This window comes from Ambystoma mexicanum, chromosome 10, assembly GCF_040938575.1.
Source record: "Ambystoma mexicanum isolate Mex_15411 chromosome 10, UKY_AmexF1_1, whole genome shotgun sequence".
In the NCBI taxonomy this organism is placed as follows: domain Eukaryota; kingdom Metazoa; phylum Chordata; class Amphibia; order Caudata; family Ambystomatidae; genus Ambystoma; species Ambystoma mexicanum.
Window position 1 is genome coordinate 420,205,697 of NC_090932.1, and position 19,859 is coordinate 420,225,555.

At 46.6% G+C, this 19,859-nt stretch overlaps 1 protein-coding gene across 1 annotated transcript in view; it reads right to left on the minus strand.

Moving 5' to 3' along the window:
* The window catches only part of SPHKAP (SPHK1 interactor, AKAP domain containing), a 1,600,508-nt gene extending 1,580,933 nt beyond the window's left edge, over positions 1–19,575 (minus strand). The window contains exon 1 of the mRNA XM_069617984.1: positions 19,393–19,575. Coding sequence (XP_069474085.1) covers positions 19,393–19,424 — 32 coding nt within the window. The 5' untranslated portion in view covers positions 19,425–19,575. The remainder of the gene's footprint in view (positions 1–19,392) is intronic.
* Between the last annotated feature and the right edge of the window lie 284 nt (positions 19,576–19,859).

Sequence of the window (19,859 nt, forward strand, 5' to 3'; positions counted from 1 at the left end):
CCAGAACTTGCCCTCTAGCTTACACCAGAAATCTGCGGGTATATTCCAACCTCCCTCGCTGCCAAACGTTAGGGCCGGCACAACTTTTTGCAGGTAGAAGGAGAGTAATGCTTTTAGCGTAAATTTGCCATATGCATCATGGAGTTTCAGCCCTTGCAAGGCAAACATTGTAGTTCACGTTAATAGGTCTTGGGTCCAATTCCATTCACGAATTGAGACATTGAATTGCACTCCAAGGTATCGAATAGAGTTTGTGACCTCTATTTTCTCTTTATTGAGAGACCAACTGAAATTTTTTTTGCTCCCTTTATGTCTGCTATTAATTGCCATGATCTTTGATTTCTTGGTATTTATTTGCAGGTCATTGTTGTTACAGTACTTTTGAAGAGCGTCTAAAGAACGTTGAAGTCCAATTTGTGTGGTGTCTAAGAGGACTATGTCGTCAGCATATATGACCCAGGATACGTGATGGTTGTTTATCTTCGGGGGGAATGTCCTTGGTTCAGTTAGGGTAATAGATAGATCCGATATAAAAAGTTTGAACAGTAGAGCTGCAAGAGGGCAACCTTGTTTTACTCCTCTCTTTGTAAGGATTGTATCAGAGAGGTCTCCTTTTGCATTCAGTCTAACCCAGAAGGAAGTATTTGTGTACAATGCCATGATAGGTAGCGGAATCTCAAGAGGGCAAGACCATGATAGTAGTTTTTCCCATAACTTCTGTCGATTGATGGTATCGAAAGCTTGTTTCAGATCTATGAAGGCGAGGAACACATTATTGCCACTCTTGATGGCTTCCAGTTTTATGGTATTTAGAATGATTAGATTCACTTCTACACCGACTCCCTTGGTGAATCCTGTTTGGCGTTTGTCAATTATCTTTGCTTGGTCGGCCCAGAGTGCTAGTTTTTTTTGAAGGAAAGCGGCAAATATTTTTCCGATGGTATCAAGCAACGTGATGGGGCGATAGTTTGTCGGATCACTACGGTCTCCTTTTTTGAAAATTGGCACAACAATTGCTTTATTCCAGGATTCTGGTAGGGTTTTGCATTTAGCGATCCTCTCAAACAATGTGGAGATGAATCTTGCCCACAGAGAACTATTTGTTTTCAGCATCACGTTGGAAATACCATCTGGGCCAGCAGCTCTGGAATTATTTAATTTTTGAATAGCGCGTTTGATGTCCTCCGCTGTTTCTGGAGTGGGCCAATTACAAGAGTTCCCAATTGCTGGTTTTGTGCATTCGCTATTTTGTATATCAAAGACTGCTGTGTAATAGGAGACCCATCTTGCGTCATTTACCCCATTCGCCATATCATAGGCTGATTTAACTGATCCAGTATTTATTATTTCCCATAACTGACGTGCGTCTTTTCGCAAAATGGTCTTCAGCATGATTTCCGCTTGCTCCTGTTCGCGCTGGGTGTTGAATGCTTTAAGCCAATTTCTATAGCGCAGCCGCCGCTTTTTCATTTGGTCGGCACTTTTTTTGCCTTTTCCTTTCTTTATCTTTGTTAGATCGCTGCGTAGTTGTTTCTTGGCTGAGCACAGGATTTCGCTGAAAGGGTGTCTATTGATAACATGATGGATCTTTTGATTAGCGATGTCTGCTCTGAACTGCGTCAGGAGCGGGCTATAGTTAATATTTGGAGTCACTGTAGCAGTTGTCACGTAATTTTCAGTGAACGTGGACAGTTCTTTGGCGTTAATTTTCAGCCTTGATCCTGAGTTGTTTGTCGTAATCGGCTCCGTATATTTGGTTTCTAATCGTGGCACCACCATATCGTGCCATGTCATCATTAATGCATCATGATCGCTTATTGTCGATTTTACTGTTGTCAGGTGAGTGATTTTGCTTAATAGATTTCTCGATGTCCAAATATAATCTAGAGTTTTGTTACTCGATCCACGGTGCCATGTCGGTGCAGCCGGGATGTCTCCATTTGTGCAACCATTTAGCATCGAACAGTTTCTTGTCGTCATCTCGTTCATCCAACGAGCACCTCTGTCGATTGCATCGTCAGCTGACAGGATGTTTGTTTTTTGATGTGATTTGCATTCCGTGAACCAAGAGTAGTTTAGATCACCGCAAATGATTATTCTTGGTTCATTGTAAGTGATTAAACAATCGTCGATCAATGCAGCGACAGTAGTTATAAATTTGATTTGGGAGATCATCGCTGGATTCCAGTACACGTTGATGATTAACATGTGGTCTCCCGGCCCCTTATGGATCATCGGTAATTTTACCGTTGTTGCTTGAATGAAGAGGTTGGGGTTTGTGGTTTTTATAATGGCCCAGTTTAAGTTGTTTTTGATCATCGTGATGAGCCCAGCGAATGGTCGACCAGACTCATTCTTGCCCGCGGCGTTGAACAGTATTGTGTATCCGTCGCATGATGGTTTAAGCCTGAGTCACGTTTCTTGTAGGCATATCAGCGTACAATCATCAAATTGTGAACATTTCTCCTGGAATAAATGGGTGAATCCTCTTGTGTTCCAAGAGACCAAACGGTGAGTGACGATCTTTCCGGGGATCGTTTCCTAGAGGTCCCTTCTCTTCAGAGCTTTGGAATTCCAGCGTGAGTTTGAAGAGACTGTTTGGGCCAACGTGGGTGAAGATCTTAACTGGTCTCGTAGATCAGCGCATTTTCGCTCATCGTTCTGTTGCTGAAATTCGAACCTGTGACCTGCAGATCAAACATAAACCGCAGCAGCGAGCGCTGAACCCGATGAGCTATCTTACCGGCCATGATACTAGCAATAGCTAGTAATATACTAGATACTAGCAATGACTCCTCTGCACCCCCACTGCACCCCTCTGGGGCTCTGACCAGAATCCTACATCTTAGTAAGGCCTCCTCTTATACTGCACCCATCCAGTGCTATGACCAGAAATCCTAGATCCTAGCAATGTCTCCTCTTATTCTGTGTCTGTTTGGTGCTCTAACCCGAATCCTTGATCCTAGCAATGCCTCCTCATATACTATGCCGATCCAGTGCTCTGAGCAGAATCCAACATCCTAGCAGTGCCTTCTCTTATATGGCACCGGTTCATGTTCTGATCAGAATGCCAGATCCTAGCAATGCCTTCTCGTATATTGCGGCCATCTGACACTCTGACCAGAATCCTAGGTCCTAGCCATGTCTACTCCTATACTGTGTCCATACTGCTCCATGAGTGGAAACAGAGTGGGCAGTATAGTCTTTGCTAATGGTGGACACAGGTGTGAAGGTCCTCAGAGTTCATGCATCATCCCAGGAGACCTAAGGGACCTCATCTCTTGAATAACCCAAGAGACATGGATTACTTAAGAGTACAGTATTGTGGGAATATCACATTCTGGCATCCACCCCAATCGTTTTCAGCACATTCCTGTTGGCTAACAGAAGTCAATGATAGACAGTTGCCTAATTTGACTCCCTATTAATGGCATGGAAACCAGGAATGTTGTTCCATAAAAAAAATACTACAACCATTCAAATACATGACAACCGTCTCTGTTTTAGTGAACCCTTTGCACAAAGTGATGTTTTTTTTAAATCGTATTAATTACATCTTATTGGCATCAGAGGATATATTGATGTCATGTTTTTTCCCCTTGGCCTAAATGCAAATTTTTAGCAACATGAGGCTGGAATTTCCCATTTAAAAATTAAAGAGTGCGTTTTCTCCATCTAGAAATATGAGTGCCTTTTTAAGCCTTCCTCATAATAAAAGAACGTTGCATTGTTTTAAGTGGACCAGTGAGAGGCTGGCCGTGTATACATCTCCATTGTGCTAGAAAGCTTGTCGTAAGGAGGTCAAGACTGTTAATGTTAACCTTCAAATAAAAATACACCTCGGTGCGGATGTTCTTTGCAAAACTAAAAATAGAATCCCGGTAGACAGTGCACTTGGATGTGCTGCTGCGCTATTAAAAAAGTGCCCATTGCACCACTTATTCACCGCTAAGAACATTCATTTGGATTTAGAAAATCATTTCCCGCAGATGATTAGACATCAATCACAGCCGCGTCCCCATTCCTCTGTATGAAATGATATTCCAAGTCACCAGTCACGTGCATTCTGCAGCTTTATCAAATCATATAATGGCGGTGCGAGCAACAAGGAAGGATAGCTCAGAACTAACTTAAAGGGCAAAGCCGGCATCCAATAGGAAGGATTTTCCAAAGGAAAGTGGGAAAAGGATGCTGCGTGGCAAGGTTTAGCAGATGCTCGATTTTGCCATCTAAGCAAGTGTATAGCTATTTGCCCTGCTGCAGGATTCGGACATGCTGTCTGGCAAGGTTAGGCATGCTGGATTTTGCCATCTAAGCACGTTTATAGCTATCTGGCCTGCTGCAGGATTCGGACATGCTGTGTGGGAAGGCTAGCACATACTGGATTTTACCATCTAAGCAAGTTTATAGCTCTCTGGCCTGCTGCAGGATTCGGACATGCTGTGTGGCAAGGCTAGCGCATGTTGGATTTTACCATCTAAGCAAGTTTATAGTTATCTGGCCTGCTGCAGGATTCGGACACGCTGTCTGGCAAGCAAGTTTATAGCTCTCTGGCCTGCTGCAGGATTCGGACATGCTGTGCGGCAAGGCTAGCGCATGCTGGATTTTACCATCTAAGCAAGTTTATAGCTATCTGGCCTGCTGCAGGACTCAGACATACTGTGTGGCAAGGCTAGCGTATGCTGGATTTTACCATCTAAGCAAGTTTATAGCTATCTGGCCTGCTGCAGGACTCAGACATACTGTGTGGCAAGGCTAGCGCATGCTGGATTTTACCATCTGAGCAAGTTTATAGCTATCTGGCCTGCTGCAGGACTCAGACATACTGTGTGGCAAGGCTAGCGCATGCTGGATTTTACCATCTAAGCAAGTTTATAGCTATCTGGCCTGCTGCAGGACTCAGACATACTGTGTGGCAAGGCTAGCGCATGCTGGATTTTACCATCTAAGCAAGTTTATAGCTATCTGGCCTGCTGCAGGACTCAGACATACTGTGTGGCAAGGCTAGCGCATGCTGGATTTTTTCCATCTAAGCAGGTTTATAGCTATCTGGCCTGCTGCAGGATTTGGACATGCTGTGTGGCAAGGCTATCGCATGCTGGATTTTACCATCTAAGCAGGTGTATTGGTATCTGCCCTGCTGCAGAATTTGGACATGCTGCGTGGCAAGGCTAGCGCATACTGGATTTTACCATATAAGCAAGTTTATAGCTATCTGGCCTGCTGCAGGACTCAGACATACTGTGTGGCAAGGCTAGCGCATGCTGGATTTTACCATCTGAGCAAGTTTATAGCTATCTGGCCTGCTGCAGGACTCAGACATACTGTGTGGCAAGGCTAGCGCATGCTGGATTTTACCATCTAAGCAAGTTTATAGCTATCTGGCCTGCTGCAGGACTCAGACATACTGTGTGGCAAGGCTAGCGCATGCTGGATTTTACCATCTAAGCAAGTTTATAGCTATCTGGCCTGCTGCAGGACTCAGACATACTGTGTGGCAAGGCTAGCGCATGCTGGATTTTACCATCTAAGCAGGTTTATAGCTATCTGGCCTGCTGCAGGATTTGGACATGCTGTGTGGCAAGGCTATCGCATGCTGGATTTTACCATCTAAGCAGGTGTATTGGTATCTGCCCTGCTGCAGAATTTGGACATGCTGCGTGGCAAGGCTAGCGCATACTGGATTTTACCATATAAGCAGGTTTATAGCTCTCTGGCCTGCTGCAGAATTCGGACATGCTGCGTGGCAAAGCTAGCACATGCTGGATTTTACCATCTAAGCAAGTTCATAGCTCTCTGGCCCTGCTCCATTATTCGGACATGCTGCGTGTCAAGGTTAGAATATAACCCTCAGGGCACTGGATTCCCACCTCTGGAACAGTCATTTATAACTAGAGGGTTATCACTGCATGTCTCTTCCACCCGTAGTCGTTTTGCAGATTAGCCTGGCGTATCCATTCTGATGTTGTATGTGGGTGTGACATAAGCTGGAGAGGTTTAGGCAACGATGCAGAGGACTACACAAGACTTTTCCTTGATTTCTGGGTTCTGCATTGTCTCATCAAAGTGAATTGCTTTGTGCTAATTCACTTTTATGCATTTTCTTCAAATTTTTTTTTTTAAATGTATTTTTATAAGAGGGGTTCTCCCCCATGCCACCCTACCCATCTTCCAGTAACACCCTTCCTTTTCCATCACACCACTATACCCCTTACCCCCAGTTGTGCATACATACATTACTTCTCCACATGGTAATTCACTTCAATGAAACAACTGTACACCTTCAAAATACCCAATTGGTGGCTCTACCCTACCAACAGGTCCTCAAGAGAGCCGTGGTGTTGATCTCACTAAAGAGGCCTTAACCTCTGAACCAGGTACTAGTTGTAGCCGCTCCCTACTTCTCTCTTCAAAGAAAGACCAGGCCTTCTTAGCCAGCACTCTGGACCACACAGTATCAGCGGTAAAACACATTGGGCCTCAGTACAACCCTGGCGGTAGGCAGGCACAGCTACCGCCGGAGTTGCATTTTTTCCGGCCTCTGGCAATGGGGACGTACAGGGCCATTCCGACCTTGGAGGACCCTGTATGTCCCCATTGCCAGGGGACGGAATCCGTTACTCCCTATTCTCATTCAAACCCCATAGGCCTCAATGGGAATGGCGAGGTCGGATGCATTTATAACGGTGCCGGTGCATCCGACATGCTGTGCTCGTGGGTGCCTTTCTGCCCACCAGATCTGACCTGCCGATCCGGTACTCTCAGCAGAATCCAACATCCTAGCAATGCCTTCTCTTATATGGCACCCGCTCATGTTCCACCAGAATCTTAGATCCTAGCAAAGCCTCCTCTTATATTGAACCCATCTGTCGCTGTGACCAGAATCCTAGATAATGATAATGATAATCACCAGATCCGACCTGGCGGGCAGAAAGGCCCCCGCAAGCACAACTCGTAGTTTTCCGGTCCGGGAACTACAGTACCGGCATGCTTACCCGTACCGTAATTCCCAGACTGGCAATCTTATAATGAGGCCCATTGTCAGAAGAATATTTCTCCCACTATTCAGCACTTTCACCACATATGATTTCACTAGTTTGTGTGATAAATTGGATACCAGTCTTATGATGGTATATTGGGATGGCTTTTTCGTTGTAGAAACACATTTTGGACATTGGCAATGTTTTGTTCAACTGAAAATGTTTTGATATTGAGAGACTAATAAGAAGAATTCCCTAAACCAACATGACAGACAGCGACGTCATGTCTGAGGACCGCACGACAACCACAATGGCGTTAAGTGGCAAAAGGGTGAAATGCTTCACATATTACGACATAAAGAAATGCTTGAACAGATAAGAGGGTAGGGCACAACCAGAGGTCTGAGGCCACGTGTAGGAATCAACATTTGAGAAGTTACGGCTTTCAATCCCCGCCCTGGTTCGATACAATGATTCCCAGAGACAAACAGCAGTGCTTGTGTTGCTGCATTCGGTCCCCAGAACACCACTGAACCGTGCAAAGAACTGCTGAATACTTGAATCAAGCATGCAGTGTATCTATATTCTGAAAGATACCAGTGATATGCTGTGAAGGGCTCAGACTACACGATACATGTTTCAATTATGTAAATGAGCACTCAACATGCATTGTAAAATATTTGAACTTTGGTAAACATAATGTAATGTAATGTGGTGTTGAGGGTCTTGCATAACACCATCTTTGCCAAAATGGTGTACAAAAGGCAGGGGATCCACGTCTGCTTGCACATCGACCAGGACGGGTTTGGAGAGTCCCTGCCCTTGGAGCTCTCGAGCCATCCCATTTCAGATGTGAGCATCTCATCAAGCTCTTATTTTGACTTCACATTCTCATAGCTCTCAACCATTTGTGTTGTAAAGGTGGGTGAAATCACCCGATTTTGTTTTTGGCAGGTGAGACGCCTATTGGAATGAATGGGCGTGCAGGAGGCTTGGCGGGTGAGTCAACCCTTTACAAGCGTGCGAGTTGAGAGCTATGCATTCTGGCATGTAAAACGTCGCACTCCGAATGGGTTAACGAAGACTACAAGTACCAGAATGCAAATAAAATAAATAAACAATTAAATAAGAAAGGTTGTGCCATAGCAAAATATGCTAGGCGCTTCATTAGTGTAGGTAGATATAGAAGGATCCTTACTTTGAGTGACATTAGGGTATTTGAGGAAGTGGTAGATAAGTGAAATACGGTTTAGTTCAGAGACAGGTAGACATGTGAAATAGGATAGGTTGGTTATGTTTTTTAAATGCCTGAATATGTCGGGGGAGGCAGGACATTACCATTTAGTGGCTCTTATCGTGCCATTTTTGTGTAGCCTTCCCCAGAGGAGAGAGTCGCAGTGACCAACTTGAATGACATACATGGCAGTTGTTGTAAGGCACGACTAGGCAGGTGCATCTCGTCCCTTTAGAGGCAGGGGGCTTCCTTTCAGTGCCTATCACTGATTGTGCAACACACGAGCCATCCAGTTCTGACGAAGGAGGAGAGCGTTTGGGCGTTTTTCCTTGAGACGGAGGGTCTTTCCGCGTAGCACTGGAGCATCACTGAAGAACTCGATAGTCTGCCAGACGCTAAAGAGGAGGTCCTGCTCAAATGGTGAGCTCGGCAAGGCGGCCGTTCGCACAGACTGTCACCAGCAGTTGTCCCTAGAGAACCCCTGCTTGGTCCTACCTGCGGCAAGTCTGTAAATCACCCAATCCAGGAGATGCGTTGTGGCACTTCACTTGAAGAAGCACCCCTTCTTAGCACCAGCCTTCTCCAGTGGCTTGCCCTACTGTGAATCTGAAATGGCAATCGAGGGATCAAAATAGACCAACTAAAACATGGCTGCCAGTACTTGGAGCAAGGTAGAAAAAACCCTGTACCCAAGAGAAAAAAGGAGCATGTGCCGAGGACTGCACAGCACGGCAACTGCAGGGTGTGAGAGCACAGGACGGTCCTCCAAAGGCCCTGCCTTAAAACCCAGGAAAAGACATCTTAAGCAATCCAATTCTCCATCATAATTCTGGGTTGAAATGCTATTAAAATGCTCCTGGCTCCCAGCGGAGGCGGACGGGAAACCAAAAGAGGCCCTGGAAAACATTTCCAAAGTGGCCCCATATTGCATATTTTGAGCAAGCCCAACCCCTTTCTCATAAGAACATTTGGAAATGAAACAGGTAACCCCACAAAAGAGGCCAGTGATGCAGAGGCCCACCAGAGTTCCATGAAGGCCGGTCCCCCCTGGTTCCCAGTAAAAAAAAGTGGCCCACAATCAAAAATTGCTCTTGCTACTTGTTAAAAACAGACTGTTTGAGCAGTTTGTGAGGTCCCACTTTTAGTAACAGCTGTGGCAAATAGTGCACTTTCATCAGCACTGGGTAAAAACATTGGTCGAAACTACCTACACATCTATTAACTCAAGAAGGCTTGCCCAAAATAGCCCACTAAAGTGCCCCCACACATCAGATGGACCTGCCCTTCAGCTATTTTCCCATAGGCCAGTCCGAGCCTGTCATAATGAACATTTCTAGTATTCCTTCAGGTAGCGTGCTTATTGTTCTCAGGGGCGTTGCTAGGAGGGGGGGGCTAATGGGGCTATAGCCCCTGATCTTTTGGTTGTAGCCCCGGATACAATCTCAGGAGCTACAGCCAAAAGACTAGCTAGCCCCCAGTCCCAACAGTTCTGACATCAGCTTAGCCCCGGGTCTTTTCCAGACCTAGCAACTCCCCTGATTGTTCTCTTCTTTATAACACCAAAAAACAACCTGAAGAGTAGTAATGTAGGAATAATCGAATTGTGAATGGGCTGTGTGTAAAGTGGTACTGTTCTAAAAGCAAATAGCTTTATATTTTAATGGAGAATGACAAGATACAATTTTTCGTTGTTTTTTTTTTTACTTTCATTACCATTATTATTAGTATTTTTGATATAGTTCCACCATTTCATTGAAGTGGCTCTACCTGCCAGCAGCACAGCGATTACCGGATCACAGGAGTGCAATTTTAGCATAATGATCCCTCCCAGCCTAAAAGAGCTACTTGCGTTATCCCAACACAGGCAGGGTGTTTATTTTCTGCAGCATGCTTTCCGAAGACGCTTTGAAAACGGGGCTCATTATCCGCTCCTGGGGCGCCTCGGCTTCGAGGGCTAGCAATTCTGCTTCCCGTGGCGGGGAATTGTTCACTCTGTCCCTGAGACTCGCGCAGAGGAGTGTTGACGGGTGGCATGAACACACAGGATCCGGAGGCTCGACACGGCGGATTTGCATAATGTGCACGTGCACCGCACGCCGCCCCCCGGAACCCACTCGCAACAGTCTCCCTTCTATTGGCCGCGGTACTCGCGGGGAGAGTTCGCCTGCGCGTGCATATGGGGGTTCCTTGTAAACCTTAGTAAAGGCTGTTTATCTAAAAATGAGTATTCAGCGTTAAGTGTTTATTTAGTTGCCTCCTGATGCTTCCATGACAGTAAAAAAAAAACATACAAAATAAAAGATTGGCATCGCCACAAATATATGCAAAACTTCACGCACGTTTTGAAATGGCATTGACGCAGTGACAGCACGCCCTACTGTGCACTTAATCGTTAACACTCGAAGGCACGCAGGTGATTCCAGAAAAGGCTGCTCTGTGAGAAGATGGTTGCTGGGCATATTTGAAAAATGTCTCTCCTGGCGGTACCGAGATTAGTTGTTTTCTAATACAATGCCCCAGCTGTGGTCTGTGTTTGTGGCAGGTTGTGGTGGCGTGTCGGGCGTATTTCTAAATGATGAATGTGCGTGTCAAGGTCATTAAAGGACACCTCTTCACCTCCCTCGGGCCCTGCAGAAAGCTGTGCAGCATGTTGCAGATGGGAGAACTAGGACCACATCGCCCCAATCCTCACACAGAGTGGTTCACCCTACAAGATTGCACCACCTTCCTCATTTTTCACATAGACTGCGTGACAGAAATGTTCCATCCTAACTGTCTGAATAACTTTGAATTTGCAGAGGCCTCCACAGCACCAAAAACCACACTGCCGGGAGACTAGAATCTAAGAGGTGCAATAACGATAGAACCCGACACCAGACCTTCTCCTGCTAGACACGCAGACTCTGGAATAACATACTGAGGCCCGACACCAGACCTTCTCTTGCTAGACACCTCGACTCTGGAATAAAATACTGAGGCCTGACACCAGATCTTCTCCTGCTAGTCACCTAGACTCTTGAATAACATACGGAGGCCCGACACCAGACCTTCTACTGCCAGACACGCGGATTTTGGAATAACATACTGAGGCCCAACACCAGACCTTCTCTTGCTAGACACCTCGACTCTGGAATAAAATACTGAGGCCTGACACCAGATCTTCTCCTGCTAGTCACCTAGACTCTTGAATAACATACTGAGGCCCGACACCAGACCTTCTCCTGCTAGACAAGCAGACTCTGAAGAACATACTGAGGCCCGACACCAGACCTTCTCCTGCTAGACACGCAGACTCTGGAATAACATACTGAGGCCCGACACCAGATTTTCTCCTGCTAGACACGCAGACTCTGGAATAATATACTGAGGCCCGACACCAGACCTTCTCCTGCTAGACACGCAGACTCTGGAATAACATACTGAGGCCCGACACCAGACCTTCTCCTGCTAGACACGCAGACTCTGGAATAACATACTGAGGCCCGACACCAGACCTTATCCTGCTAGACACGCAGACTCTGGAATAACATACTGAGGCCTGACACCAGACCTTCTCCTGCTAGACACGCAGACTCTGGAATAACATACTGAGGCCCGACACCAGACCTTCTCCTGCTAGACACGCAGACTCTGGAATAACATACTGAGGCCCGACACCAGATCTTATCCTGCTAGACACGCAGACTCTGGAATAACATACTGAGGCCCGACACCAGACCTTCTCCTGCTAGACACAAGGACTCTGGAATAACATACTGAGGCCCGACACCAGACCTTCTCCTGCTAGCCACGCAGACTCTGGTATAACATACTGAGGCCCGACACCAGATCTTATCCTGCTAGACACGCAGACTCTGGAATAACATACTGAGGCCCGACACCAGACCTTCTCCTGCTAGACACGCAGACTCTGGAATAACATACTGAGGCCCGACACCAGACCTTCTCCTGCTAGACACGCAGACTCTGGAATAACATACTGAGGCCCGACACCAGATCTTATCCTGCTAGACACGCAGACTCTGGAATAACATACTGAGGCCCGACACCAGACCTTCTCCTGCTAGACACAAGGACTCTGGAATAACATACTGAGGCCCGACACCAGACCTTCTCCTGCTAGCCACGCAGACTCTGGTATAACATACTGAGGCACGTGAGATACGCTCCATCGCTCCTGCACTTCAGGGAGGAACTGAAGGCCCTGTTACTCAAGGAACACTTTGACAACCCTGGGGTCAGAAATGAGGGGAGATGTTTGGCATCTGCATGTGGCATAGAAGAGCATGGTTAGCTTGACACCAACAGCTGCCACAAGCTACATTTGGCTCCCCAGACCAACTGATGCCGAGCAAACATATGTGAATGTAGCTATGTGCGTTTGGGACAATCTATAAATAAACATTAGGACACATCTATACAACACTCAAAGCATAAATAACGGACACAAAGATATGTTTGCATCTTATGTGGAAAGAAGAGTTACAAAAGGCTATGTGCTAATTCCTTGTCCCACCGTGGTAGCTCCTGGTCACTGGTTAATGCTGGATACCCAGAAGCTATTTTTAGCTCCTGTTAATTGGATCTTAATTTCAATCCCTGCAACCCCTTTTCTCACTTTTCCCCCTACCCCCACAGTACTACTGATGTGATAGGTTATTTATAACGCGCTTAATACCCAGAGGTTTCTAACCTGTGTTGCTCTGTTTCATCTTACTTCCAAGGTGAGCATGTTGCCCCTGAGCTATCCTCCAGAGACTTTTTCCACCTTCCCTGGCTCTTGTTGCCCTGCCCTCCATGTGTTCGGCCCCTTTTTGTGCATTGCTCTGCTGCTATCTCCACATGTTTGCACTATTTAAAAATCATACATACACGACAAATTGGAAGATAGCAATTGCTATTACGTTTTTGTCCCCACTTTCTTCTACGTTATATTCTCAGCACCATTAAGACCCACATTCCCTAATCCTTACAGAAACATGTTCCTAGATGATGATGATGTTGAAGTTGCAAGGGGATTAAGGGCCTGAATCACAGAGCGTTTTCCTATGGGATTGCACCATTATAAAACACTTCCGTAAATCCGGCCCTTAGGCTTTTAAAACCTTCACTGGATTTCAATCGGCACATTTCACCAGGGTCCACGGCGTCTAGAGTGGCTATACTTTCATAATCACATTGCCAGAGATGCTGACAGCTGAAATATCTTGGATTATCAACGTGTGCAATGGTGGGGGCAAAAGTGAATGTCTATTATCACCTTTCGGTACTGCTCTGGCTACGGTGCAGCAGGTAGTTTATAATGAGTTTGCAGCACTTCACATGCGCAAGATGATTTTGGAGGTGGGATTTGTTTTGGACACCCAGCCTTGCGCAATTAGTTTAGAGGCTGACACCATGCACAGTGTGAAAAATCTAGGCAGGCAGAAGGGGAGTGGCGGAGAAATCGTGTGCATACTGTACATTGCACGACACAGCAATTGGTCCACAAGGATGAGAGGAAATGCATGGACCGGGGAAACAAAGAGTACTGATTTACTAAGGAAAAGGTAAAGGCACAACACAGTATATTGCAGACAATTGATTCATGGAGTTATTTGCGTGTAAAACAGGGATGTGCGTGCCATTCTGCCTGCATATCCCCATTCGTCAACCAGGGATTTGCAGGCAGAATGGCGCGCAAATCTGTGTTTTAAGCGCAAATAATTCATTTGATATTGCTAGCCTCCAGGGCCTTGTGGGGCTCTTCCTCCCACCGTCACTGATTTTGGCATAAGAGGTTCCCGGAAGAAATGTTATGTTTTGGAAGGTAGCTTTGTGCGCTTCTATACATGGAAAAATAAATAAATATAAATAATGAAATAAATGTTAGTGGGATGTGTACTGAGCACCAGCGCCATTTTCAGGGTCTTCAGACCCTCTGCCAGATTTGAAAGAGAATGGGATGGTTCGTGTTATGAGGGAGAAAGGGAAAATGCAAGATAGCTTTGCTGTTATGTTGATGAATGTAGGCTGGATGTTCCCCGATCTCAGACTGTGGATCTCTTTTTAGGTGTTCTCTGTTGAGTGCAAGGACACATTTGTGTCCGAAGTGGTGCTGCATGCGCCCATGGTGCTAGTGTACATTGGCTGGCACTGTGATATGTAAGTTGGTCTAGTGCTGTAGTGTGCTGTTGTTGGATGTTGGTGGGGAATATTAATCAATTGTAGTATGTGAGTGGCGGAGATGGTATGTGTATAGTGTGTTTGGGCATACAGGTTTAGAATGTTAATGAGAGGGTTTAGTGGAAGCCCAGTGGGCAACTTGGGAGATCCATCCAGTGTGGCTATATCCATGTTTTGGGGGAGATGGTACTTGGGTGACATCTCTGTAGAGATGCCTTTCAGGTAAGGGTCTTGAGAATTGATGTCCTGAGGTACACTGCGGTGGCTGGTATCTCTGGCAGTGGTCAGTCTGCAGCAACTGGTCCTGGATGAGAGTGAGGGAACACGAAGGGAGAGGGAGTGGAAGACATAGTCTCGGGAAGATAGCTCAGGGGCAAAGTGCTTGCCTTGGAAGCAAGACGACACAGAGCAACACAGGTTCGATCACTGGGTCCGCACTTAGTGACCTCTGGGTATTAAGCGCGTTATAATAACCAATCAAATCATATCATATCGTAGGCAGCACCAGTGGATACCAAATAGACAGTGGGTAAGGAGAGTTCCCAAGGAGATTTCATAGTTGGGATTCCAGAGAGAGGGCAGACTCCCGGGGGGCACTAGGAACAACTCAACATGATATCTAGGAGCCAGTCACACGCACTGCATTGAGCATTGGGGAGCAAAGTCACAGTAGGGCAAATAATTGCGTTGCGCACCAGCAGTAGGATACTAGGGAGCAAATTCCCAGAGGTACAAAAGAACACAGCAGGGCAAATGTCGGTGGGGTACACAGGAGCAAAATTACAAATGGCCAGTTTTGAGACTGCTGATAACATGGGGAAAGTGTCACGAAAAGAAGCAGTTTGCAACATGGTTTCAATGTAATTTCTTAAATATCTAAACATGATTAATTTGTTTTAAAAGAGTAGTACATCAATACAAGCAAAAAGAGCCCCTGATATATATGTATATAGATATTGTTTGACAGAGGCCACATGGCTGCAGCACAATGATTAATCTCCACCTTCAATGTCAGGCGTGCAACACCATTGAACTGATCGGGCTCCAGGCCCCCTGAAATATGAGTTGAGGCGTGGGGTTCCACACCAGTGTTACCCCTTTTTTGTGCGCTTATTGCACTTATGTGCTAACTGCCGCCCGCTCTGCCCGGCCTGGCCTCATTTGCAGGGTAATTTACGAATGAAAGGAGAAGGATTCTCCCGTCCTCCCCACTGTCGAAATACACACCCTGAATTCCAGGGTTGCCATTATCATGCAAGGCCACAGGCAGCAACCTGGACTGGGCTGTCTGTGGCCTATTTCTTTCCAAATGTCTTTTTATTTAATTTTAATGTTTCATAACAGATCGAGAGCAATACCCCCCTGACGAGAGGCCTGCATATAAGTTAAGCAAAAAACAAGAAACCGTGTTTCCCACACCATGAAGATTACAGGGCCTCTCTGGAAGTCCTCGTCTATATAGGGGGTTAATATTACATGTAGAAAAGTATAACTTGGGCTTTTTCTTCATTGAGCTGAGTACCAGTAAGAAGAATGTACCAAATGTAAAGCCTGATAAATTGGAGTATAGAAGCATTGGTCTCCCGGTAGTGACAAAAGCCCTAAGGGCCCAGACTAAATGACAAAAAGGGGAAAGGTCCAAGGACCAAATGTGCTGCACCTTATAATATATCTACCAACATGTCAATGCAATATAAATTAATGAAAAGACTGATATTTTATAAGTGCTTGATGTATCTATCTTTTTAATGGTATGTCAACACATGTTTCGACCTCTCCATGAGGTCCTCTTCAGGGCGTTTATCAACTCCAACAGAAATCCTGAAATATATCAATCTTACAGAATATTACAGCCAACTTTAAGTCCAGGCGGGGGAGCATTTCACAATTCATACTAGGATATCACATATCTCATATTCACTACCACAGAGAGTCAAATCTCAAAACATTACGTGGCCTGACACCCAATGCACTATACACATCCCAGGTGTCTCCTCGACCTGTGTCACATAGTTTGTGTTTCACCCATCCTTGTCCCCCAAACCCATGCATTCACCAAACTCTCGTTTCCAACAGAAAACCACAACCAACTCAAAGAGCTCAAAACTGCTTGGCCAACCACAGGAAGAAAGGAAGTCCCAACACCAGGTCTCTAAACTCCCTGGGTATTCAACAACATCATCCCCTGCAAGCACTCACAATGCATCAACTTTTCTCAGTAATCATGGCAATTCATTTAGGGATTGATTTAAAAAGTCCCCCTTCCTTCACCGCATCCCAAAATATGTAGTCTTTATCATTCCTTGTGATCTTGAGCTTCGCTTGCCTAAGAAGCCCCGCTTTGGCACCCCATAGTAGGAAAGATTTCTTGATGCATTTAGTCCTCTCTGCTTCTTTTCGGTTACAGGTGCCAGATCAGGAAAGAGGAGAACCTTGTAGTCTTGGTACATCAGCTGGGACGTTGCAGCTGCTGCTTTTAAGAGTCTCTCTCTGGCATCTGACACTTTGACAATACGCGTTGATCCATTGGTAGACCCTTCTCTTTGAAGCCAGAGTTCGAATTCTATAACATCATCGGGTGAGCCCGAGAGGCTCATAGCTATGTAGGGGTTAAGGCTGCATAGTCTGGCCCACAGTGCCTACATCCCAATCTGCTACTCCACTCACATGACGGAGAGCCTCGCTCCCTTCAGGCAGAGCTCCTGCTCCGCCATTGGTGTACATCTAATCGGCTGCCTGCTCTGTCCTTTAGCAAGGGTGCCAGCGGCGAGACCGATGTCGGATCCCTGCTCTTGTGGTAGTAGCGGACCGCCTCCTCAGCAAATCTGCATGGCACCACCTGACGTGGCGCACTCCTCAGTCCTCCACTGCACTGATTTCACCGGGTGCACGGCAGCTAGTGGAGGACCCTTCCCGGTCCAGTCTGCGTACCATAGAGCCACCTTGGGACACAATTGTGCCCTCCGCAGCGGTGAATGGCACAGGTGTCCTCGGACCTCGGTAAGGAAGCAACTGCACCGCCACCATCTTAGCCAACCCCGCTTCTGGACTTTTATTGACCAGCAATTACTCCTTTCCCTCCCTTACTACCTGCATGCCGTTCTTTTACATTTGTTTACACATGTTCACTGATGGTTTGAAAGATCCCCTTCATCGTTTAATTCCATAGAAACACAGTTTTTATCTAAAATAAGGTTTCCCTTTTTTAACAGGAAGCCAATAATTCTGACATGCAAAAAAGGGGGTTCTCTTAAATGGTTGCATAATCACATGCTGTAGGTTAGTGAAAAATGCACTCTGTATCCAAGTAACATTCCAGCAGTGGTTTAAAATAATATTTTTTTTTTATTTCTGGCTTGTTTGATTTTATGTTCTAGGACTTGTAGTTTTCCTTTTCGGATGTGTAAAATTGAGCTACAGCACTATTATTTAGTCTTAGAATCTTTCTCTAAGGATTTACATATTGTAGGTTGAATTAATATGAGATATTTTGTCATTCAACTATCACAGCTCTGATCTTTTCTGTGGCCATGTATGAGAAGGCCTTGTAGTCCTGCCTATCCCTTTGGATTATGGGACTTGCAGTTTTTTCTTTAGCATTTGAAATAAAGGAAAACTAAAAGTCCAAAAATTCAAAGCAAAATCAGGTGGGTGACGTTCTCATGCATAGCCACAGGAAACGGGAGAGCTATGCTCTACAAGACTTGATTGTAGGACTTAATATTTAAATATGTCTGCCAAGTGGTTTGTTTTCAAGGGCCTAGCTATAGTATGGCTCAAAATCCCACCTTCACTGGTTAACCAAATTGAATGTTATCTTTAAATCCAATAACGTGGTTACTCTCACTGGCATATCGTGCTTACTTGGGCCCCACGCCAGACAACATTTGGGATTGAACAGAGGGGCGGAGGCTCGGATTTTGCCGCTCCCACTTTCTGAAGTGGCCCCTCCCATCACCAGTTAGCCCCTCGACCCCGACCTCCCCGAAATGTGATTTTTGTTGCACCCCTTACCACTGGGCAGTTCCAATTCTTCCCCCTGGGTTAGAGGTAAATCAAATTCTGAGGACTTGCGTGCAGGGCGCAGGACAGCAACAAAAACAGAGCACAGCGTACCCCTCTCTCCAAACCCACATTTCAAAACTCTGACCACAAACCTCCTCGAGCCTTCGCATGGGCTGTTTGCGACCGTTCGCATCTCTTCCGCCAGCACAGGCACCCAGGGTGTCAGTGCTCGCATCGCGTTATCCTGTAGTGCTGACAGGGTGTCAGTCACCGGGAGTGTAAAACGGGGCCACTGCTGACACAGTATAAAGCACAGAGACGCACTGCACCGTTCGCCACTCGTGCCTGCTGACCAGTTTCATCAGCACATCCAATAATAAGGCTATGCTACACCCCTCCCCCCTCAGGGAAATGACTGCTTTTCCAAACATGCCACAGCAGAACAAATGCATTCTACCAAACCCACATCTCGAACCGCGACACTGTAGCTGCTCTCCATGCACAGACGCAAACTCGCGGAGGGCGCAAGGAACTTCCAGGGTATGCCAGTGAGGCGCTGGCCGATGTGCGCCACACCGAGAGGTGTGCTCGACTCCCATGCATCCACCGGGGCAAGGAGTTGCTACCCTGAGTTCCTAGTGCGGTACCCCGATAATTCCTAGACAGATAACGGGAAGGCGCATCATCTTTCCAGAGAAGAGGCCAGAAATAAAGGCACCCCAATTGCATATGCCATTCCGACAAGTTGCAACGGCAGGGACTGTGATTGCAAGATGCACCCACCAACCCACACAGGAAAAGTACAGGTGTGTCCACTACTCAGGTGCACTGATATGGATGGAAACGCGCGAAATGCACTGGTTATCTGCGCAAGTCGCTCTCATCCCATGCCAGTCTGTGGGAGGTGGGGGTACACTACCTAAGCGCCCCTGGTCTCATTTATTAACCACATTAAAAGGCAAAGTTAAACCAATACTTCAAGACAGTGAGATAAACGTCCCCACTTACCTCGGTACAGTCAGCAAAGAGCTGCCGGCCATCCTCAGCTCTCACTCGGGGATGGAGCCCAGCCGAGTGTGCGAAGAAAGACAAAATCTGCGGTCCGTGAGGTTCATGAGAGATGAGGAGGCTGCTACTGCCAGGGGAAGTCCTGGCATCGCGCTCCGCGATCCTTCTGCTGGTCCTGCCGGCTGCGTCTGCTGCAAGCCCGCCCCCGGCTCCTCCCCCGTGCCACCCCCCTCGCTCGCCTCAGCACCGACCGACAGGGCCCTGCCCAGACTCGCATCGGGGCACGCGCTACATCCCCCTGGACCGACCACCGGGCTTGACCTGGCCTGCGCCCAAGAGCTGCCCAAGTGCCCAAGTAGCGGCGCTCTGCCTCTGTTTACAGCTGCATCCAGGCTCTGCCCACAGCCACCCACGCAGCGTGGGTACACTACCTGGCTGTCTCACCCCCCCCTCTGGCACTCATCCCT